Consider the following 20,301-nt stretch of genomic DNA (forward strand, 5'->3'; position numbering starts at 1 on the left):
CCCAAGTGACCACCTACTGGAACCTCTGAAACTGAGCCAGAATAAACCTGTCCTCCTCCAAGTTTTTTTTTTGTTGTTGTTGTTTTGTTTTTTAAATATTATTTTATTGGACCCCCAAGTGGGTCCCCAGCTGCTGGGCATTCTGCAGAGGCCATGCCTTTACTGTCCAGGGCACCACATGGGGGCAGGAGCCACACCTCTGGTTGGCTGGTGCCCGAGCCCAGCCCAGGAGATGGAGAGCTGATCCCCCCAGTGCTGGCACTGGGGGTGAAAGCCCTTCAGTCTTGGCACCATCCATCCATGAGTGGGAACAGCACCGCCTTGATCCCTTTGGACAGACTGAGCTTTCTGAGGAAAGTAGTGTTGATACTGGGAGCAGGGGTATCCCTGGCTTTGGGGCTCTCCCTCTGCCACACCCCTACCTGTCCTACATTCTGAGCACCTAAGTTGGATGGTGGCATTGGGCAGGGCCACTTGGCCCTCAGGTCTTCTGCTCCCACACATGCTCTTGTGCCCCAGGTTTATGGGGCAAGAAGGGTCCCCTCCCAGCACTTTTTCTCCTGGGTTTCCACAGGCCAATCGTGGTGCCTACACATGTGTGTCTTTGTGGATGCTCTAGTGTCACCTGCTCTGAGCACCAGTGGGGAAAGTTCCCTCCCTGGTCCTCTGCCTGGCTGTGCCAGCTGCTCCCTGCAGCTGGTGCCACCCACCTGGCAGATCACTGGAGACTGCCTGGTGGCTATGTTGAAAATTCCATCTGAGCCCCCTCACACCCAGCATGCAGAAGAGCTTGCAGCAACCTAGGGTTTCTCCTCCGTCCTTACACACTGAGCTTAGTGTGAGCTGTGACTTGCATAAAATAAACCTATTTCCCTTTTCAAGCCCTGGGATCCAGGGTCTCTTGTGTTCCATGATGTCTGCCTGTGTAGTGTCTTCCCTAGGCTTGGCCCAGCCCAGCCACATGTCCTGGGGAAGCTGGGACAGAGGCTCCAGGTATATAGGTGGGACATGTCACCACACCTCCTCCAGCCTCCCATAACCCCACCCCAGGGTAGGCTCCTTAAAACCCACAGTGGTTGCAGGCATACTTCGAGGTGGGCCCCAAGCCAACACCTGTCAGCCAGGATGCCCAGAGCTTATTCCTGGGCTATCTCAGGAACTGACCCCCAAACTGGGCTCCAGGGCAACTACTCCCCTCATAGGACAGAAGAGCAGCCCCTCCTGGACCAGACACCCACCTTGGTCTGAAGCAGGAGCTCAGCACATGATCTATCCACAGAGGCCACCAAGTGGCCCAGGGGACTCCTGTTGGTGGTCGCTACTGTGCTGCTGTGGTCTACAGCACCTGTGCCAAACAGCCACTTCCACAGATAGCAGTGCCTGCAGCTAGCACCACATGGGGCAGGCAGCTGTGTGTGGCCATCAATGCACATACTTGGGTGTGTCCAACCCCTCTGCTTCAGACTCCCCAGTGTAGAAAAGGGAGGACATGGGGTGAATGTCCCTGGAGGAAGCTGTGGAGCTGGACTGTGCAGGGCCTGGGCACTCCCCAAGGCAACAGCTAACACTGCTTAGAGAAGCCTCCTGTGGAGCGGGGAAGGTGCCTGGGGAAGGAGGCTATAGTTCCCCAGTGTGGTCCTGCCTCCTCCTCAGCCCCCCACCCCACCCTGGGCAGGGTTCCTGCAGAGGCACTGGCTGGCTTGTAACCCAACTTTCTACGTATGTTGGTCGTTGTCCATGTTCCCAGCATGGGGCAGCTCTTGGCAGATACTCAGGTGGGGAAACTGAGGCACATGGTGACAGCAAAGCAGCCTCCTGTGAGGAGGTCTGGGACAGCATCACAGGACAGAACAGTCCTGGGACCCAGTGGCATCCTAGCCTGGTATGCCTCCAATGGTTCCACCCGCCAGGGACCAAACCCTCCAAATCTTCCCCCCAACTCAGCCCCAGACCCCCAAAGGTCCCAACCTGAGGGGCACTATTTTTATTGGAAGTGAATATAAATAAAAGTGACAGGTGTTTAAGGGAGGGGAGGATGGAAGCCTATTTACAAATGTACACCCTGGGTGGGGCTTCACCTGGTCCCAGCCTGGGAGGGCTCAGAGGAAGGCAGGCAGCATCAGGAAGGCCAGCAGCACCATGTGGGCAGCCAGGCAGGGTGCTGAGTTCTGACCAAGGCGCTGCTGGCCTTGAGTGTCTCGCTGCTGGCCACCCTCCCTCCCTGACTGGAACTGCAGCTCAGGGATGATCCCCTGGATCCAGTTGTGGTGGGAAGTGACCCGGATGTAGACACCTGGGCGGTTCCGGCGTGCGCAGCCCTCGCCCCAGCTGATCACCCCAGCCTGCACCCATGACTGGTCCACAAGGCACACCAGGGGGCCCCCTGAATCACCCTACAAGGGAAACATAAGCCCCATTAGAGCCCAGGACCAGCCTCAGGGGGTAAACTTGCACTTATTGTTAGTCCCTTCCCAGGAGCCTCCTGCCTCGCCCCCATCTGCTGGTCCCACCTCTGTGGACTAGGGTGTTCCAGTCAAGTTCACCCCTGGTGGGGAGAGTTAGAAATGCAGCTTCCTGGGCCCGCCCAGATCCTAGGACTACTCCCAGGCTAGGGATGATGGGCACACAGCCCACCTTAGCCGGGGTACAGGTCAGGGCTGAGTCACCAGCTCGCCACACTGCCCCTACCTTACAGGCATCCTTCTTGCCCTCTGCGAAGCCTGCACAGAGCATGTCATCCTGGATGGTTCTGGGCTGGAAGCCAGACTCAGCATCTTTGCTGTAGAGCAGGTTGCACTTGGGCGTGTCAATAATGGGCACTGCAAGCTTCTGAAGGATCCTCGGATTGGGCAGGCGGTCTGAGGAGGGTCATGGCAGTCTGTGCTCAGTGGGCAGTCCAGCCAGAACCTCGTGGTCCTGGGTTCTTGAGAACCACAGCTGCCTGTCCCTCCCCAAGTTTCCTTTGTGTTTAGACCTTCTTTTCTGCTACAGGGCTTTGTAAAACTGCATTCCTCTTCCTTTCTTCCCCACACCAGACTGGGCTTCCTGTCCCTGTCTCTGTGGCTCCTGGAATGGCTGCTCCATTCCTAGCCCCACCCCATTTGTTTCAGGACAGGATATATATATATATATATAAGGATATATATATATACACACACACACACACACACATACATACATACACACACACACATACATACATACACACACACACACACACACACACACATATATATACATACCAATATCAACAGAAAATGGTTGTTGGTTCTGGACCTTCTCCAACACATCCCCCTTTATCCCCTGGCTCTGCCCCTTACCTTGCTCGCTGGGACTGCCCCAGCCAGTGACCCAGCAGTTCATGTCCTTCTCAAAGACAACTGAGGGATCAGGCACACACACCGGGAGGATGTAGTTGGTGAAGGCCACGGGTGCCTCTAGCTCCACCAGGGCCACATCAGCACTGGAGGCCATGCCCTGGTACAGGGGGTTGCTCTCCACCCGCCTCACGTGGGCATACACGGCATGTGGCCCTGGCTGCAGCAGCTGGCGTGCCCCCAGCAGGACTCGGTACAGAGATGTTTCTGAGGTGCTGGTGGAAAAGAGCATAGAGCTGGTGTGAGCCTCCCTGCTAGGCAGCAGGGAACTGGGGGAGGGCATCTGGCTCACCACACTGCCTGGCATCTCTACACATTGTCTCCCAAAGTGTCATCACTAGAGAGCTGCCCAGCAAGTGAGGGGGCACAGAAGCTGAAGTTCTGTCCCTGGTACCAGGTGACTTAACAAATTCTCTAACTCAGTTTCCTCATTTGTAAGGTGGGGATTGAAAGGCCTGTTGTTTGAAGGAGATGACAATCCCCAGGTAACGCAGGGCCCAGCCCTGCCTGTGTGCCTTAGGCAGGCTGTGTGGTCTCTGAGGCTGAGTTTCTGAGTGTAGGATATGGACTTTCAGAAGAACCACAGGGCTTTGGTGAGGTGGGGGGTGAGGCACTTGGGAAACCCCAGGGGCTGGGACTGGGTGGGGTGGGGATCTGGCCCCCTACCCAGGTACTACATAGGTGGCCATAGAAGGATGAAGAAGATAGGGTATGCTCTTCAGAACTCTGGCTTGTCTGATACCAGAGAGAGGTGGATTGAGGTGGGTCAGGACTCCAGGTGCGCAGGGCCTTGGTGGAAAGCCAGCTGATGGGAGCAAGGGCTGGGGTCAGGGATCGCAGCTGGGAGTTAGGTCTGGCTTGACCTAAAGGAAACTCCTAGCTGGGAGGGATTGCTGGACAGGCAGCAAGGCAGCAGCCCACAGGCCTGCAGTGGCTCAGCGCTGTCCCTGGTGCTGAACTGGCTTACTCTGGTCATTTGGGGGGACAGGGCAGGTGGGGGCTCACTCACTTGGAGAAGCAGTGTGCTGCGGTGAGGACCCACCGTTCTGTGATGAGGCTGCCTCCACAGAAGTGGCTCCCATTGCGCTGGATACTGACCTGCCAAGGCCACTCGCCATCCATGGCATCCTGCCCGCCCACCATCCGGTTCAGCATCCTGGGGTGCCCACAGGCTGGGGGAACAGGGGATGCTCCCTGGGGGCTGGTTCCATGGCCCTGATTCCAGCCCCAGTACCACACACCAACTTCTGCTCTGCTCAATTCCTGGTCTTCCTGGCCCCTGACCTGCTCGGGGACCTTGGGAAGTCAGAAGCCCAGAGCATTGATTGGAGTTTGATATAGGGAGATTCCCCCAGCCCTGCCCACCATTATTCTCAGGCCCTCACTGTGACCTGCCCTGGGACTTTGTAAAACCTGGTTTCCACGTCTTGTCCAGGTCTGCTTCATGCTCTGTGTTCTTGAATGGTCATGAGGGTTGAGCTATCCAAGGCCTGATGCAGCTCATGGAAGTATGGAAGCCAGGCATTGATTATCCTTCACAGGTAGGTGGCCCTGAGGGGCAGGCTTGGTGCAGTGAGACAAGCCTCAGGTCTGTGCTGGCCCTTTTCCTGACCCTGTGCAGTGCTTCGTGCCTGCTGTTCCTACCATGTCTTGACTTGCTGGGTGTGTGGTGGACCTTCTTCCTTTTCACTCCTTTCTGGGCTCCAGTTCTGATAAGCCACTGCCAGATGCCCTGTGCATTCCTCTGGGTCTTTCTTATTTATTTATGTATTTAGTAGTGAGGATTGAACCCAGGGGCTCTCTACTGCAGAGTTACATCTCCAGCCATTTTACTTTTTCATTCTTTATTTTAAGTTGCCAAGGCTTGCATTGGACCTAGGATCCTCCTGCCTTAGCCTCCCGAGTTGCTGGAATTACAGGCATGTGCCTCCCTACCCAGCTTCCTTCTGCGGCTCCTTGCGTGTGATGTGGGGGATGGTGGTGGTGGTGGTGGTGGTGGGGTGTGTGTGTGTGTGTGAATGGTGGGTGGGTGTTCTGGCCCATCCTGCAGCTCTCAGTCACGCCTGCTTACCTCTTAGAGCCTTGGCCCCCTGAGTTCCTGAAAGTGAACAAAAGGGATTGTCAGCCAACTTTTCCTATGCCCAGGTCTGTCCTCCCTTCACTCGCCTGTACTCCCTCCCCTCAGGATAGCCATAGAGATCCAGAAGGAGAGAGCAGGAATCTTCAGCTACTCCAGGTCTGGCCTGTGGCAGAGCTTATCTGCAAGGGCAGCAAACTACTGTCCACATGGCAGGCCAACCAGGAGAGGCCAGTGTGGTGACCCTGTGACTCGACTTCCCCTGCTTGGAGCAGGATGACTCCTTTCTTGTCCCTTCAGGATTCTTTCCCTCTATGGTCCATCTCTGTCCAGGTCTGGAAGCTTTGAGGTTAGGGAATAGAACTGCAGTACTGGTGCGTGGGGTCTGCCTTTCCCTTGGAGCCGCAAGGAGCTGGGGAGTGAGGATGCCCTGGAGCCACCTGGGGCTTTGTAAAGCCTGGTTTCCAAGTCTTGTCCAGGTCTGCTTCATGCTCTGTGTTCTTGAATAGAATTCCAGCCCTGCAGCCACAGGGGGCAGCCTCCTGAGACTCCAGGGGCTGAGCCTGCTCCCAGGCCAAGAACCCTTGCTTCAAGGGACTGACAGAAAAGTGGAAGACAGCAAGCACCACTCTGGGTGAGGTGGGGACGCCTGAAATTCCATTTCCCAAGGCCTCTCACCCCCACACCCATTGCTGTGCTTAACCCAGTCCTGGTCCAGGCCCCCTGGAGAGAGACCTTTTAGCTCCACCCTCCCAGTTGTCTGTCCCTGGGGCAGGCATGTCAGACTGGAAGGGGTCCAGGAGAGCCAGCTCTCCCTGTGGGGCTCCATATGTTCACTAAACCCCAGCCACTTTAAGAACCCAGAGGTTGGGCTGGGGATGTGGCTCAAGCGGTAGCGTGCTCGCCTGGCATGCGTGCGGCCCGGGTTCGATCCTCAGCACCACATACCAACAAAGATGTTGTGTCCGCTGAGAACTAAAAAATAAATATTAAAAAAAAAAAAGAACCCAGAGGTGGAGGCTGCTCTTGTCAACCTTACCCAACCCAGGGACTTGCTGAGCCATGCGTGGCCTGGGGTGCCCAAGGACCCTAAGGATTTCAGAGGTCCTCATTTTTCCTGCCAGGCTCCCGTTCCACACAGTCCTCAGTGCACAGCACGGCAAGTTTCCCTGGGCAGGGATGGATGGTGAAGGGAGGGGCAGCTGTGGACCAGGTGACAGGAAGCTAAGGCTCAGGGTAGGACTATTCACTTCTCAAAGTGGGGGTGCCAAGAAGAAGTGGGGGACAAGTGTGATGTCAGCCCAGATAGGCAGTTGGAAACAGGAAGGGTGCCCTGGACTGTCCTCTGAGTAACTTGTGTTCACAGTTAAAGTGTGAATGCCCCAGGGAGGGTTGTCTTCCATCTTAGTGTAATATCTTATGATTAGATTTCCAGCACCTAACCCTCTGCCCTTCCTGAGGCCTGAGGATTCATTTTTCAAATGCTGCTCCAGCCAACCACCCTCTGTCCACATTGGCATGAACATACTGGATGACCCTTTCTCTCCCTCCAGGAACTTGGAAGAGCCTCTTCTCTCCCAGTTCTCTGCCTGAGTCCCCACAACAGGCCCTCCTCACCATCAGACCCACCCTCCCTGCTGCAGCTCTGCTCCTCCCAGTGGGCCCCAGTCCAGATGGAGGCGCCAGCACTGCCTCCTCTGGGAGCCCTCCTCCCTTGCACTGTCAGTCTCAGAAGCCTTGCTGGTTCCTAAGCTCTCTGTCCCACCTGGAAACTCATCTTACACACAGACCTAGGAGCTCAAGACAAAGCCATGCCTAGGGGCCTGAGCTCAGGGAATGTGTGGAGGGACAGAATGGTGGTGGGGGTTGCTGACCTAGAGAGCTGAGCTCTTCAGGGCAGGCATCCTGTCAGGGGCCAGCAGCATGGGCACGGATCAGCCCCCAGGCCCAGGGCTTCTGAAGCTCCTGTAGCTGGTGGAACCAGATGAGGCCTAAGCTACTAGGAGGGACCCCCTTGACCCAGCCTCCAAACTGCAGGCCGCTGTTTCCACTTTGGCAGTGACCTTGATTGCCCCACAGGCTGGAGCAACCACAGCGTCAAACCTCTGTGGAAATGAACTCTCAAAGAATGGTGTTATCCTGCTGTTACCTAAGGCCAGGAGTGGGAGGCCAGCCAGTGAGGCTGGGGGAGGTTAGCACAGCCCAGTAGAGGTGTCCACCTGGTGCCCTCCTACCCCTGGGGACAGGAATCCTAAAGCCCTGGCTAGGCTATGGTCTGAGTGACCTGGCCTGCCCTGGGAGGTGATCTGAGGACAGGGAAGTATGGTGGCTGCTGGGCTGGCCCAGCTGGCCCAAGAATGTGGGAGAGTTTCCCTGGTAGAGAGCGGCCCGCCCTGCAGGGAGAGGCCTGGCAGATGGGGGCCCTGGCTGGAACCTGCTGACCACAGCCTAGGATTGGCAGTGCACTGCCTGATTCTCTGTGGGCATGAGGGTGGGACCCTCTGCAACCTGTCCTCATCCCCCAGCTCTCTGCTCAGCCCCCAATCAGCCTCCGTGGGCTCCAGGCTCAGGTGGCAACTCCAGCTTAGTCCTTTTCCCCAACCTAGTTGACAATGGCCCAGGGATTTGGAGCTCACCTGACCTAACTTCAACTCCTGCACAAATGAAGTCTTTCTCTGGGGAAGTGGGGAGAGTCCACTGTGAGAGGAAGCAGGGGAGCCCATGCCCAGTGCCTGGCACACTGTGAGTGCCTGAGGAAGGTGGAGAGGTGCCCTTGCCAGACTGCAGCTTTGGGGTCCTGTCAGATCTGCACCCACAGGCCCCATCTTGCCTTCCCCACTTCATACCCACCCAGGTGGAACATCTGGAGTCTTCCCACCTGCCCTGGGGGCCCAACCATTGGGTCGGGAAGAGGAGGCCCATCCTGTAACTTTAGGTAGGCCTTGGGAGCAGGGGCTCAGTTGGAGCTTCAGGCAGGGCAGAGGGCTCCTGGGGTTGGGGGGCAGGAGGGGCAGTCAGATCTGACTTGACCCAGGACTCACCAAGCCACAGCAGCAACAGCAGCGGTGCAGGGGGTAGGGGCTGCCTCATGTTCTCAGCCTGGTCCAGCTGAGTGGGGGGTCAGAGGTGGCAGGAGCTCCTGGCACTAGCGAGTTGCAGGGCTCCATGAAGTGGGGTTTTATGCTGTAGGTGAGTGTTGTTCCTGCTATGCCACCCAACCTGTCAGCCCAGCCCATCCAGCTCTGCTCCATCAAGAAGGAGGTGCCCCAGAACCCTGGCTCCTCACTGACCTGGTCCTGAACCCCTTGAACCCCGCAGGCCAGACCCCTCACCCCACACACCCTCGGGTGCTGGTGCCAAGATGTGCCTGTTTTTTTATGTGACCTGGGGACTTGTGCCCTGGAGTCCCCCCACCATGAGCTGATCGGCCACTCCCCAGCAGGCCCAGACCCCCCCACAACTGATCACAGTCCTCATCTGTGTTGGAGCAGCTCCCCCATAAGACCCTCGGTTCATTCATTCGATATTCATGAGCACCTTCTGCGTGCCCAGCTTCCAAGAGGACGGCCTTAACGCTCTCACGGAGGCGGGATCTGAGGACGGGCACTGAAGAGTCGGGCGTGGGGCGCTTGTGCAGCAAAGAAGCGCCGGGGGAAGTGGGACCACGGGCCGCAGAGCCCCGCCGGCGCGCAGCCCCGATGGAGCCCGGGCGGGCGGGGCGGAAGCCATTCCGGGAAGGCGGCGGGTGGCAGGCCGGGTGGCTGTCCCGCGCCTGCCCTGGGCGCGCCCGCCAGGTCCAGGACGATCGGCCGCGGCGGAAGACGTCCGAGAGGAAGTTATTTGGGACACTGGACTGACGTCAGAGCAGGAGTCGGGGCCGGGGCGGACACGCCCTCCGCGTCCGCGGGTCGGTGTCCAGGTGCAGGGAGGGCCCGGGACGCCGCCCTGCCTCGGTTGCCTGCGCGTGCGGTGGGCGTGTCGCGGTGCCGTCGGCCCGGCCTGCCCCCTGGTGGCCGCCAGGCGCGGAGCTGTCCCGCCGCCGGGGCCGCCCATTGTTTCCCTGTCCCCCGCGACCCCTGGGTCGTCCCCAGGCGCGGAACGCCTTCCCTCCGACCCTCCTCTGTCCCTGGAGTCCGGTGTGTGAGACGCGGGGCTGCCTCCGGTAGCTGGAGGGAGGAAGAGGGAAGACTCCAGAGTCGTTCGTTCATTCATTCATTCAACACTTTGGGTGCCCAGCGCTTCTAGGTATGGGGAACAGAGGTGAACAAAAGACACGCCCTGCAGCGGGGAGGAGATGGCAGGCGTCATTTACAGGAGAAAAGGGTCTAATTATCAACTGGAAAGTGTTTCAAAACCTCTGGGTGACCACACTTCTCCAGGCACTCGAGAAACAGTAGGGCTGGAGATGTGGCTCAAGCGGTAACGCTCACCTGGCATACGCGGGCGGTGGGTTCGATCCTCAGCACCACATAAAATAAAATAAAGATGTTGTGTCCACCGAAAACTAAAAAATAATTTTAAAAAAGAAAAAAAAGAAACAGTTTGGGACCCTTTGAGGCTAACTGCTTTCTCCTGGATGCCTTTCTGCATCCCCTCCTCTTTTAAATGAGATCTGGAGATTCAGGATGGTTTGGCCATAGACTTCAGCTAGTTCCCCAAAGCCAGTTCCTCTGAAGTCTTGCAAAAGAAGTCAGTATGCAATTAGAAAGCAAGGACACCAGGAAAGGCTGGACTCCGGAGGAATAAAATAGGGGTCTGCAATCAAACAACCAGCACCCTGGTTCCCTCTGCAGCACACACACCAGCTGGGCCTGTGAAACCCAAAACTGATATCAGGCAGCAGGGCAGGGCTGCAGTGAGTGAGAAGCTAGGTGTCTTCTGCACACCATCCACTGAACAAATGAAGAAGAATCCAGAATGATTTCAAATTTCTCCTAAAAATTGGAACTTGGGGAGCTGGGGTTGTGGCTCAGTGGTAGAGTACTTGCCTAGCATGTGTGAGGCACTGGGTTCAATTCTCAGCACCACATATAAGTAAATAAAGGTCCATCAACAAGTTTTATTTATACATACATACACACACATATATAATACATATTAATATATATTATATAAAAGAAACTGTTCAGTGAAACATTGAATACAAGGGCTGGGGATATAGCTCAAGGTTTAGAGTGCTTGCCATGCATAAGCCCCCAGTACAGGAAGAAGAAGAAGAAGAAGAAGAAAAGAGAAGGAGAAGAGGAAGAGGAGGAAGAGGGGGAGGAGGAGGAGGAGGAGGAGGAGGAGGAGGAGGAGGAGGAGGAGGAGGGAAACACTGGATGTAAAAGGTGAAATGGGTGAAGGACCCAGAGGAGTCACCAGGAGGAAACCAATTTGGCTAATGGACTTGCTGAGAAATGTCCAGCCTCAGTAATTAAATAAATGCAAATCAAAGCCACAGAAGGAGCTGCCAGTTGTCCGTAAGGGGTTAGCACAGAGTTGGAGGTTGGAGGAATGACATTACTCATGGCCAGGGGGAAGTGGGTCAGCAGGTGGGCATGGAACTGGCCTTTTGTCAATCAGTGCCTCTGTGTTAAAGGAGTTATTTTCTTTGATGTGTGACTTCTTCATCCCTGGAAGTCCATCCAGTCTTAAGTACAGAAAAGGCATTTTGACCAAAGATATTCATGCCTAGTTTATTTATATTTGGAAAAACAAACAAAAATAAAAACTTGTAGGGCAACAGCAAATACATCCTCTGAATAGAATTTATAAAAATGACATTTTCAGGGTAAATATGGACAATGCTTGTGATTTGTAGGAAATTAGAAAAAGGGGAGTATAAAGATTTGTAGGAAGGTATAAAATGAAAAAAATTTAAAACTTAATAACAGTAACATTTTAAAGAAAAGGCTTGCCCAAGGTACTGCCATGACCAGTTGTCCTGAACTCATGGGAATTTCTTTTGATCAGGTCTGATGGAACTCAACAGATGCCCACAGTTGGGGTTCCTGGACTCCCCGCAGGGGTTCCAGTTGAAGGTGAACTGCAGGATTGAGTGGTGCTGAAGGCCTCTCCCTGGAGCCTGCCTGCTGCGTTCTGAGAGGGCACCCAGAGCCAGGATGCACTGCAGCTGGAGTTTCCTCTCCAAGGAATCCCAGCTAAAAGATTAGAGCTTCTTGCTCTCCCACTCAGTGCAGACAATCCCAGGGCAGGACGTTAATGGGAGCCTGACTTCTGGTCCCATGGTTGACCCATAATGGCCTCAGGAAGGGTGTGGTAGAAGAAAGGAGGGAAGAGCTAGGTCAGTCAGACGCAGTGTCACTTTGCTCCCAGGCAAGAGTGCAAGAAAAAAAAGACATTTTCATGCATCATGAAAGCTCTCAAAAGCTTTCCCCACACACCCTACTCCTGGGAAGCCACTAAAGGAAAGATGTTCTCCCAGAGGAGTAAATCAAGGAAGCAGAAGATGTAGGCTGTAGGAAACAGAGAGTGGTCAAAGAAGAGCAGTGAAGGAACCCTTACCATAGTATGAGGATAGTGCTCCAGTTTAGGCCGGCTGCTCATCAGCCTTGAGACTCCAGAGATGGGGTTGCTGCTACTGCCATCAGCACCTCCCCCCCCCCCACAGCATCATCTTTAACCTGATGAGGCCACTGTAGGATGTGCTCCATCAGAACGAGATAAGCAGAGAAAGACGTGAGATCCAAGACACAGGGCATCCAAATCAGGAGAAAGGCAAGTGCACCCAAGGAAGACAGTAGTCTCTAGAGAGCCGCAGTCCAGAGGGAAGGCAAAGGGGACACAGCACAGGAAGATGCAAAAGCAACCAAGTTCCTCAGCCACCTGAAGTTCTGTGTTCACAACATTAATGTCACTGGCCCACTTGCTCCCACTATTGGCCTGGAATAACTTTTTCCACCCTTTCTTTTCTTTCTTCACTGTTTTCCAGATGAGGTGATCTCCCCAGCCCCCATCAGATCTTCTCCACTACTGGAGTCCCTGGCCAGGCCTCCTGTAGGCTGGAGGCCAAGGGAGCCAGCTCCGCCTGCAGGTCACATGAGGCATCGAGTCAGGGGCTTAGTCACAGATGTGGTCCCAGTTGGTTCTGGTTCTCCCTGCTCTGGCTTGACATTTTCTCCATCAGCTGTCGTAGCAGCAAGTCCCTGGGCACAGTGCCCTCTCCGCCTCCCTTGCTCTCAATATGCTGCACATAAAAGTGAACCTTACGCTTAATGCCTGACTCCACATCACTCCTGGGGGTTCTGCTTCCCCACCAAAACTAACGGGAATACATGAACGTATTTTGCATCAATGTCATTTCAATAGTGGAAATCAAAAGACCATTGATTCAATAAACATCAGTGAAAAAATTAGCAAATAAAATTGGAAAATAGTTTATCTTCATGTCATTCAAAAACTTATTTTTAAAATCCAAAACTATAGGAATATTGAAAAGATATGTTTATAATCCTGGAATACAAAGTACACACATAAATACTGAAACATCTAAATGTATCAAGATTAAAAACTTTTCAGAGGCAGCTTCCTTTTTCAGGTTTGGCATAGCCTTTTTTTTTTTTTAGGCAAATTCTCACTGTATTGCCTAGTCTGGCCTTGAACTCCTTGGCTCAAGAGAGAGATCCCCCTGCTTCAGCTTCCTGAGTAGCTGGTATGAGAAATACAAAGTCTGGTGGTCCACTTTCAGAATATAGAATTCAGCCTTAATTGGATCCAATTGTAGCCATTTTAATTATAGCCCTTCCCTTTTGCCTGCCCTAATTTTAAAATTAGCCAATCGCAGAGATTGTACCTTTGAGTCTGCCAATAAGGGTGAAGGGCCGTGCTGTTAGGTATATAAACCAGGGGACTGCCGCCCAGGTGTGCTTGCTAGCCAGGTTCTGTAGCATGCCCTTGTGTCAGAAGTAAATGCCTTGACTGCCTACTTTCCAGCACAGGTGTTTGATTTCTTGGGCACCTTGGTATATCTAACACTGGAACTGTAGGTGCACCACCATGCCTGGCATATTGTTAAAAACAAAAACCTCAGAGAATTGAATTTGAGTCATGACATCCAGCTACATGCTGAAGTTGGGCAAAATTTTCCTGGTGCTGTACATGCACGCATGTGTGTGGGTGTGCAAGAAAGACACAGAGGGACAGAACCGTGTGTTTAAACACAGCATCATGGGCTGGGTGTAGAGTCAGTAATCTTTGGACTCAGTATCCCTTCCTGGCTGGATTGGGAGGAAAGTGGGAGATACAACTAAAGGCTGGGAGAGACAGGGAGGTCAAGCCTGGAGAATAACAGACCCCCGCTTGGTCAAGAACTCTGCCCCACAGCTGGCCATTATTGCTAAGCCTCGGCCAGGAGAAATGCCATCTCTTTCAGCTCCATCTCCCATCTGCGTCTGCATGCCTTTTCTGTTACAGGGCCTCCACAAACCCGGGCCTTTCCAGGCCTTCTCAGCCTGGGGTCTCCACTTGTTGTGTTCTTTGTTTTTGTTTTTCCTGTAATGGGGATTGACACAAAGGCAGTGTACCACCAAACTATATCCTCAGCCCTTTTTGAAAGTTTTGAGACAATTCTCACTAAGTTGCCCAGGCTGGCCTTGAACCTCCCATCTCAGCCTTACAAGCTGGTAGGATTGCAGGCATATGCTACCACACCTGTGTTTGCCATCCCCTGTGGATGGAACCCAGGGCCTTGTATATGTTAAGCAGGTGCTCTACCACTGAGCTGTACCCCAAGTCCTGTCATCCTTCTTTTGACTGCTACCCTCTGACTGTAGGGTCAAGTGGCAGCTTCCTTGGCAGAATGAGACACTCTTTAGCCCTTAGACCTCCTTATTTTAACCAATGCACTCATCACACTCATAGTAACTGTCTATTTGCTGTCTCTTGCCCCAAGGTCCATGTGTTGTGGATCACACTCACCTCTATCACCCCTTTCCTACTAGAAGGTCCCACATATGTAGGTCCCACACCCGTATGCACTGGTCCAGGTCTGGGTCTTCACAAAACAGCCTACAGATGCCTGGTTCTCATCCCAAAGCAAATTTGGATTACATCACCCAACTCAAAGTGCTTCCCTAGCTGACCAACTTTCACCTTTGCAACTTCAGTTAGCAGCCCTCAAGGCCTTGTGTGCAATGAGGGTTATTAGGACAATTAGAAAAACTTCAGGTGCTGTAGTCAGCATCAAAGTTAAGCAAGCTGCTCTTAAGGAAACTGGTGGAGCCCAGTTTAGCAGGTAATATCCTTCCTCCCCTAAACACTGAGCACCATGTGTCAGACCCGTGCTGGGCCTTCAGTAAAAGGAAATTGCCTAGATTCTTTCTCTGGCCACAGGCTCTAGCTATGTTCTCCTGTATTCTCTGATTCCAGTAGTGTGCAGCTGAATGTTTAGCAACTGACTTCCTGGAAGAGGAAGCGGGGGTCGGTGGGGAAGGGTGGAAGGAAAGAAGGAAATCAGTCAGTCCTGAGTTCTGGAGTTTGCTAGCTTCCATGATGTATATATTCCCATCATGGTTGATTTCAAGCCACCAATACTCACTGAAAATGTGGTGTAGCAGCTTTGTGGACAAAGGTAAGGAAGAAGGGCAAGTAAGCCATTTGTGGACAGCAGGTAAGGAAGAAGAGCACGTAAGCCATTAAAGGAATGAGAGAAAGAGGGGGAGAGGGAGCATTTAGTAGAGTAGGTCCCCACTTACTCATATTTTGTTTTCTGTATTTGCAATTACTCAGGGTCAATCAAGATCTGAAAATTTTAAAGTTTCAGAAATAAATAATTCATAGTTTAGAAAAAAATGTGGCGTAGCACACCATTATAAGGTACCCCCTACTGTACAGATACAATAGACATAAATAATTCCAAGAACTTAGTAGTAAAACGTAGCAAAATAATTAGTAATGAACTTTGAATATTTTGTTTTTAATGCAACTTATTAAATTGTAGGTTTATCTAATTTAATTTTTAATGGCAACATATAAGTGTGGATTTTTAATTTTTTTTTTTTTTTTTTTTTTTTTTTTTTTTTTTTTTTTTAGCGCTGGGGATGAACCCAGGCCCTCGTGCATGCTAGGCAAGCGTTCTATCACATCTCCAGTCCCCGCAAATAATGTTTGGAACATGCATCTTGCAAGATGCCTGAGAAATGAACCATCAGTTCCAGCAGCTTAGGCACCGCTGTCACTCGGTTCCCGATGGCGCTCACCTCCCTATCCCAATGGGCACCAGAGCTAGAGGACGAGGCTGAGGCTGGAGCGACAGACGTGCCCGCGGCCGAGGGAAGAACGCGGAACCCAGCCGCCCGACCTCTCCCTGGGTTTTAAGAGAGTCCTGGCGCCGAGCGGGGTAGGGTCCTAGGGCGTCGTGCGTCAGCAGTCCGCACAAGCTCAACCCGCGTTCAGAACCGGATGTTTCCTGGCTGCGCTCACCCCCAGCCTGCGCAGGCGCACCCTGGCTGCGTTAACAGCCTCTAACCGGCAGCCTCTGCGGCCGGAAGTTGGCCAGCCTTCCCGGCATTCCTAGCGCAGTGACCGCACTTCCGCTGGCTGGGGAAGCAGAGCAAGACCAGACATGAATTGGTTGAAGTTATCTAGTTTATGTTTTTCCCCCATACCGAGCCCAGCCTGATTAATGAGGCAGGAGTGATCACCTGAGTCGCCCTGAGGCGGCAACTCCAGGGGAGATGTAGGGGAAGGTCCCCAGGATTCTGGTGGAGTTGGCCTGAGGGAGAAAAGCTGGGGTTTGCAGGAGGAAGCCTGGCTTCTCCACCCGGATCTTCCTCCAACTCTGTGCGTGACCTCGGGCAGAGTATTTGATGCCTGGGCCTTGTGCCTTCGGAGACTGCTTCTTCCCTGACCCCCCATTTCTGTTTCTTGTTGGCTGACTGTGTCTGTACCCTTGTCAAATGCTGGCTCCCTGAAAACGCCATCAAAACAACCAGCGATAAGAAAGATGATTTTTTTTTCCTCCCAAGAGATGGCACTTTACTGGAAAAGTCTCAGAATGGAAGTGTGGAGAACAAAATTGCGGTACTGAGGCCTGGGAGTCTGGTCCTTTGTTGCAAGTCCCAGTTAGGGTTAGGATGGTGTTAGTTTAGTATTAAACACCTCCAGTAGTTTAGAGTTGTTGGTCACTAGTTCTTTAATATTGGTGGTCATATTGAGGAAAGGACCTGGAAGAGTCTTGGAGCTTTGTTTGCTGTTGGAAAGTCGTATGTTTAGGTGGATTTTCCAAAACTTAGTAAGTAAGCTTATTTGCAGTTTTTGTCTTCCTGGACAAGTGTTTCCTGGAATGACAAAGTCAGACGATACAGTCATATTATTTTGCTTCAACCAGCGTGAGTTGGAGTTCTCTGTTATTTGCATCCAGAGGCATCTGTTATGGTTTCTCTTGTGTAAAATGAGGATCGTATTGAAGGGAGATGGGGAGGAGCTGGATATACAACGAGAGCATGTTGTTTGCAGTCTTTTGGTACTACAGCAAAGTAGGGCTTACAAAAAGTTCTGAGTCCCCCAAACTACTCTCAAATAGGAAAAGGAGCTGTCAAATGGGAATGACTAGGTGTTTATTAAGTTTCTTACAAATAGCTATGTCTGGTAGTCAACTGCAACACAAAACATACAAGAGCATTGTGTTTTCTCCTAAACTGCGGAGAATACAGGCAACTTTGTGTTGGTAAAACTAAAAACACTTCAGGCTTTTTGAGATCTTTAATATGGCCCTATGAAGTTTGAATCCTGGCCTTCCTGCGCACCAATCATGTGAACTGGGGCCAACTCCTCCCTCTATGAACTCATGTCTTCATATGTACAGCAAGGATTATGATGAAGTGAGGTGGTGTGTTGAATACAGCAGTCAGCAGTTGTTTGAACAGAAGCCCAAGTGATCCTGGATGTAGTTTGAGCTCTGCAAACTGGATCTGGGACAAGAAACCCTGCAAGAGACATGTATCCATAGGAAGCAACTTTGAAAGGACTCAGAGGGTTATCAGATGGGAAGAAACAAGAGAAATAAGGTTGATGTTAGCCACTATCCCAACCCAGGGAGTCTGGAACTCAGTTCCTGCACTAAGCTGAATATTTAGCAGTCAGTTCTTTATAGGCATAAAGCAATGACAACAACCCTGGAAGCCATCCATCTCAACTGGCATTACTGTAATTACTGTTTTGGGGAAAGTCTAGTGGAGGGACTGAAACAACTGGGCAGTAAGGGGCATCTAGGGGGCTGGGGAAGTAACTTTTAACCAACTCATGGTTCAAATACTCTTAGGCCCCATTAGATCAATGACTGAAAATCTGCTGTGCTTGGAGGAGCATGGGGCTACCAGGAGTGGGGCAAATGTACGTTGGCAGACAGCTCCATGTAGATAAGGCATGAGTGAGGAATCCATTCTGATCAGGGTACCTCTCTAAGTACTCCTGGCCCTAGTACCTGAAGTCTGGCATCTACAGGTGAAGTCTGATGTATACCAGTGGAAAGTTGGAACTGTGCCCTCTTGTGGAACTTTGCTAGGGTTTCAAGACCTCCTATCTTGCACTTGGGGAAATCCTTCTCCTTACCATTTCTGGCTGAGGTACTTCCTGTTTCCTCTCATCCTTAAACCAGTTCTCTTCTTTTTCACACCAGATGTTGAGACCACATAATTAGCAACTGAAAAATTACTTCATGTTGCCTCAAGGGCAAGAAAGTCTGAAGCTTCAAATTCCACCAGTACGTAAGGAGAAATATTTGCATGCTTGCTATTTTTTCTATGATAAAAGAAGGAAGAAAAATCACCCAATCCTGAGCATAATTCAATTACATAATTAGATGTAGATAGATAGATATAGATGTCATCAAAGGCTGTAAATAAATTCATAACCTTTGACCTGTTTCCCTTCTAGGAATCTAATTTGAGGAAGTAATTAGAGATGCTTTCAAAGATTTTGGAAGAAGATGGTTTCGTTGCTTTATATACAACAGTAAAAGGAATGAATGTCCAGTTTCAGAGTAAATGGGTTTAAGTATCACATATGATACATTATGTGATGAAATATTATATAAATATTAACAATCATGTTATGAATGAATAGTTTGTTGACATGAGAATATGCCAAAATATGTTAAATTTCAAAAGCAAATTTTAGAAAAGAAACAATATGATTTTTTATTTTTTAGTACTGTAGATTGAATGCAGGGGCATTTTACCACTGAGCTACACCCGCAGACCTTTTTATTTTTTATTTTGAGATAGGGTCTCACTAAATTGCTTAGGGCCTTGCTAAATTGCAGAGATTGACCTCAAATTTGGAATCCTCCTGCCTCACCTCCTGAGTCACTGGGATTACAAGTATGTTCCCGTGGTGCCCAATGTAGTGGGATCTCTTTTTTTTTTAAGTATTTTTTTTAGTTGTCAATAGCCATTTATTTATTTATACATGGTGCTGAGAATTGAACCCAGTGCCTCATACATACTAGGCAAGCGCTCTACCACTGAGCCACAATCCCAGGCCCACTCACAATGTGATCTTAACACAAAAAGAAAAATATATAATCTATAACTTGTTTTTTATAACTTGTTTTAATCTATAATTAAGTAAAAATTTATAAACTGTTTCATTGAATTAACACAATTAGAGAACCATAATGTGCCAGAAACTAGGATATAAAAGTAAGCTGTTAAAAGTATAGTTTTCAAAAATATAAAAGTATTACTTTCAAGTAGGAATAAAATAAACATGAGCCAAATATTTTTTTTAAAGAGAGAGAGAGAGAGAGAGAGAGGAGAGAGAGAATTTTTAATATTTATTTTTTAGTTCTCGGCGGACACAACATCTTTGTTGGTATGTGGTGCTGAGGATCGAACCTGGGCCGCACGCATGCCAGGCAAGCGTGCTACCACTTGAGCCATATCCCCAGCCCGAGCCAAATATTTTAATTCTGCCTGTATTCCCTGCAATTTAGGAGTCTTGAGACAGGAGGATTGCAAGTGTTAGAAATACCTAGATGCTTCAAGAATCAAATGTATTCAAAAGTGGGTGGGCAAAGCAAACTTTTACTTCTACCAGAAGGTGTGCTAGAGAACCTGGCTGTCAAGCTGCCTGGACAGGCAGTCCATCTGTTTACACACTTAATTCAGCGCTGCCCTTCACCCTGATTAGCCAATCTACAGGATTGGATCATTTTAAAACTGGAGCTGGCAAAGAGAAGGGCTATAATTAAAATATTATAATTTGATCCAATTAAGACTGAATACTTTGTTCTGAAGATGGACCACCAGACTTAGTATGTCTCCCACAAGTTCAAGGCCAGCCCCAGTAATTTAATAAGACCCTAAGCAACTCAGACCCTGTCTCTAAATTAAAATATAAAAAGGGCTAGGGATGTGACTCAGTGGTAAAGTATCCCTGGATTCAATCCTCAGTACAAAAAAATTAATTCATTAATGATGAGTGAGGAAATTAGTAAGATGTTGAGAATGGTCTAAAAGATAATCTATAGAAATATAACACCCATAGGGGAAACTGGGAATGCTGAAATCAATTATTAATGGATGCAAAATTGGTTCGCAGTAAGAGCAACAAAATATGATGTTTGGGATCACCTTTACTACAAGATGGAGGGGAAAATCTGTTTGTAAAATAGCCCAGTCAAAGACAAAGGCACAAAGGACCCAATATATCAGATAACACCAAAGGATCTGCCAGATGATGCTTGGCATTTCTTTGAAAGGACTCCTAACTCCTCCTTTGCCCATTTCAAAATTGTTCACAATATTTCCTAAGACATAAGATCCTAATGAAGCCTATGGTCTACTAAGCCAGTCCAATAAAAAAAGCACATTATAAAAACTTTAATAATAGGACTGGGGATGT

At 50.6% G+C, this 20,301-nt stretch overlaps 1 protein-coding gene across 5 annotated transcripts; it reads right to left on the reverse strand.

Moving 5' to 3' along the window:
- Window positions 1-1,969: 1,969 nt before the first annotated feature.
- On the reverse strand, window positions 1,970-9,129 carry Prss27 (serine protease 27). 5 transcript variants are annotated; one of them, XM_078024490.1, is made up of 7 exons: window positions 8,992-9,129; window positions 8,496-8,637; window positions 5,449-5,475; window positions 4,387-4,549; window positions 3,321-3,592; window positions 2,689-2,858; window positions 1,970-2,393 (listed from the first exon to the last, which is right to left on the reverse strand). In XM_078024490.1, the coding sequence occupies exons 2-7, from the start codon at window positions 8,542-8,544 to the stop codon at window positions 2,100-2,102; spliced, it is 975 nt and encodes a 324-aa protein (XP_077880616.1). In that variant the 5' UTR covers window positions 8,545-8,637; window positions 8,992-9,129; the 3' UTR covers window positions 1,970-2,099. The 5 variants fall into 5 exon arrangements, with proteins under 5 accessions (XP_077880616.1, XP_077880618.1, XP_077880617.1 ...); XM_078024492.1 differs by having other exon boundaries at window positions 4,387-4,928; window positions 8,496-9,128; XM_078024491.1 differs by lacking the exon at window positions 8,496-8,637 and having other exon boundaries at window positions 8,992-9,098.
- Between the last annotated feature and the right edge of the window lie 11,172 nt (window positions 9,130-20,301).

The sequence above is a fragment of the Ictidomys tridecemlineatus genome, chromosome 10 (assembly GCF_052094955.1).
Source record: "Ictidomys tridecemlineatus isolate mIctTri1 chromosome 10, mIctTri1.hap1, whole genome shotgun sequence".
Lineage (NCBI taxonomy): Eukaryota > Metazoa > Chordata > Mammalia > Rodentia > Sciuridae > Ictidomys > Ictidomys tridecemlineatus.

What these genes read in the sequence shown, in the direction of transcription:
- Prss27 (XM_078024490.1), bottom strand. Translation starts at nt 8,544, where the DNA reads ATGAGGCAGCCCCTACCCCCTGCACCGCTGCTGTTGCTGCTGTGGCTT. An exon ending in GGGCAGTCCCAGCGAGCAAG is followed by an intron (nt 2,859 to 3,320) that starts GTAAGGGGCAGA and finishes GACCCTCCTCAG; the next exon opens with ACCGCCTGCCCAATCCGAGG. An exon ending in GCAAGAAGGATGCCTGTAAG is followed by an intron (nt 2,394 to 2,688) that starts GTAGGGGCAGTG and finishes TTTCCCTTGTAG; the next exon opens with GGTGATTCAGGGGGCCCCCT.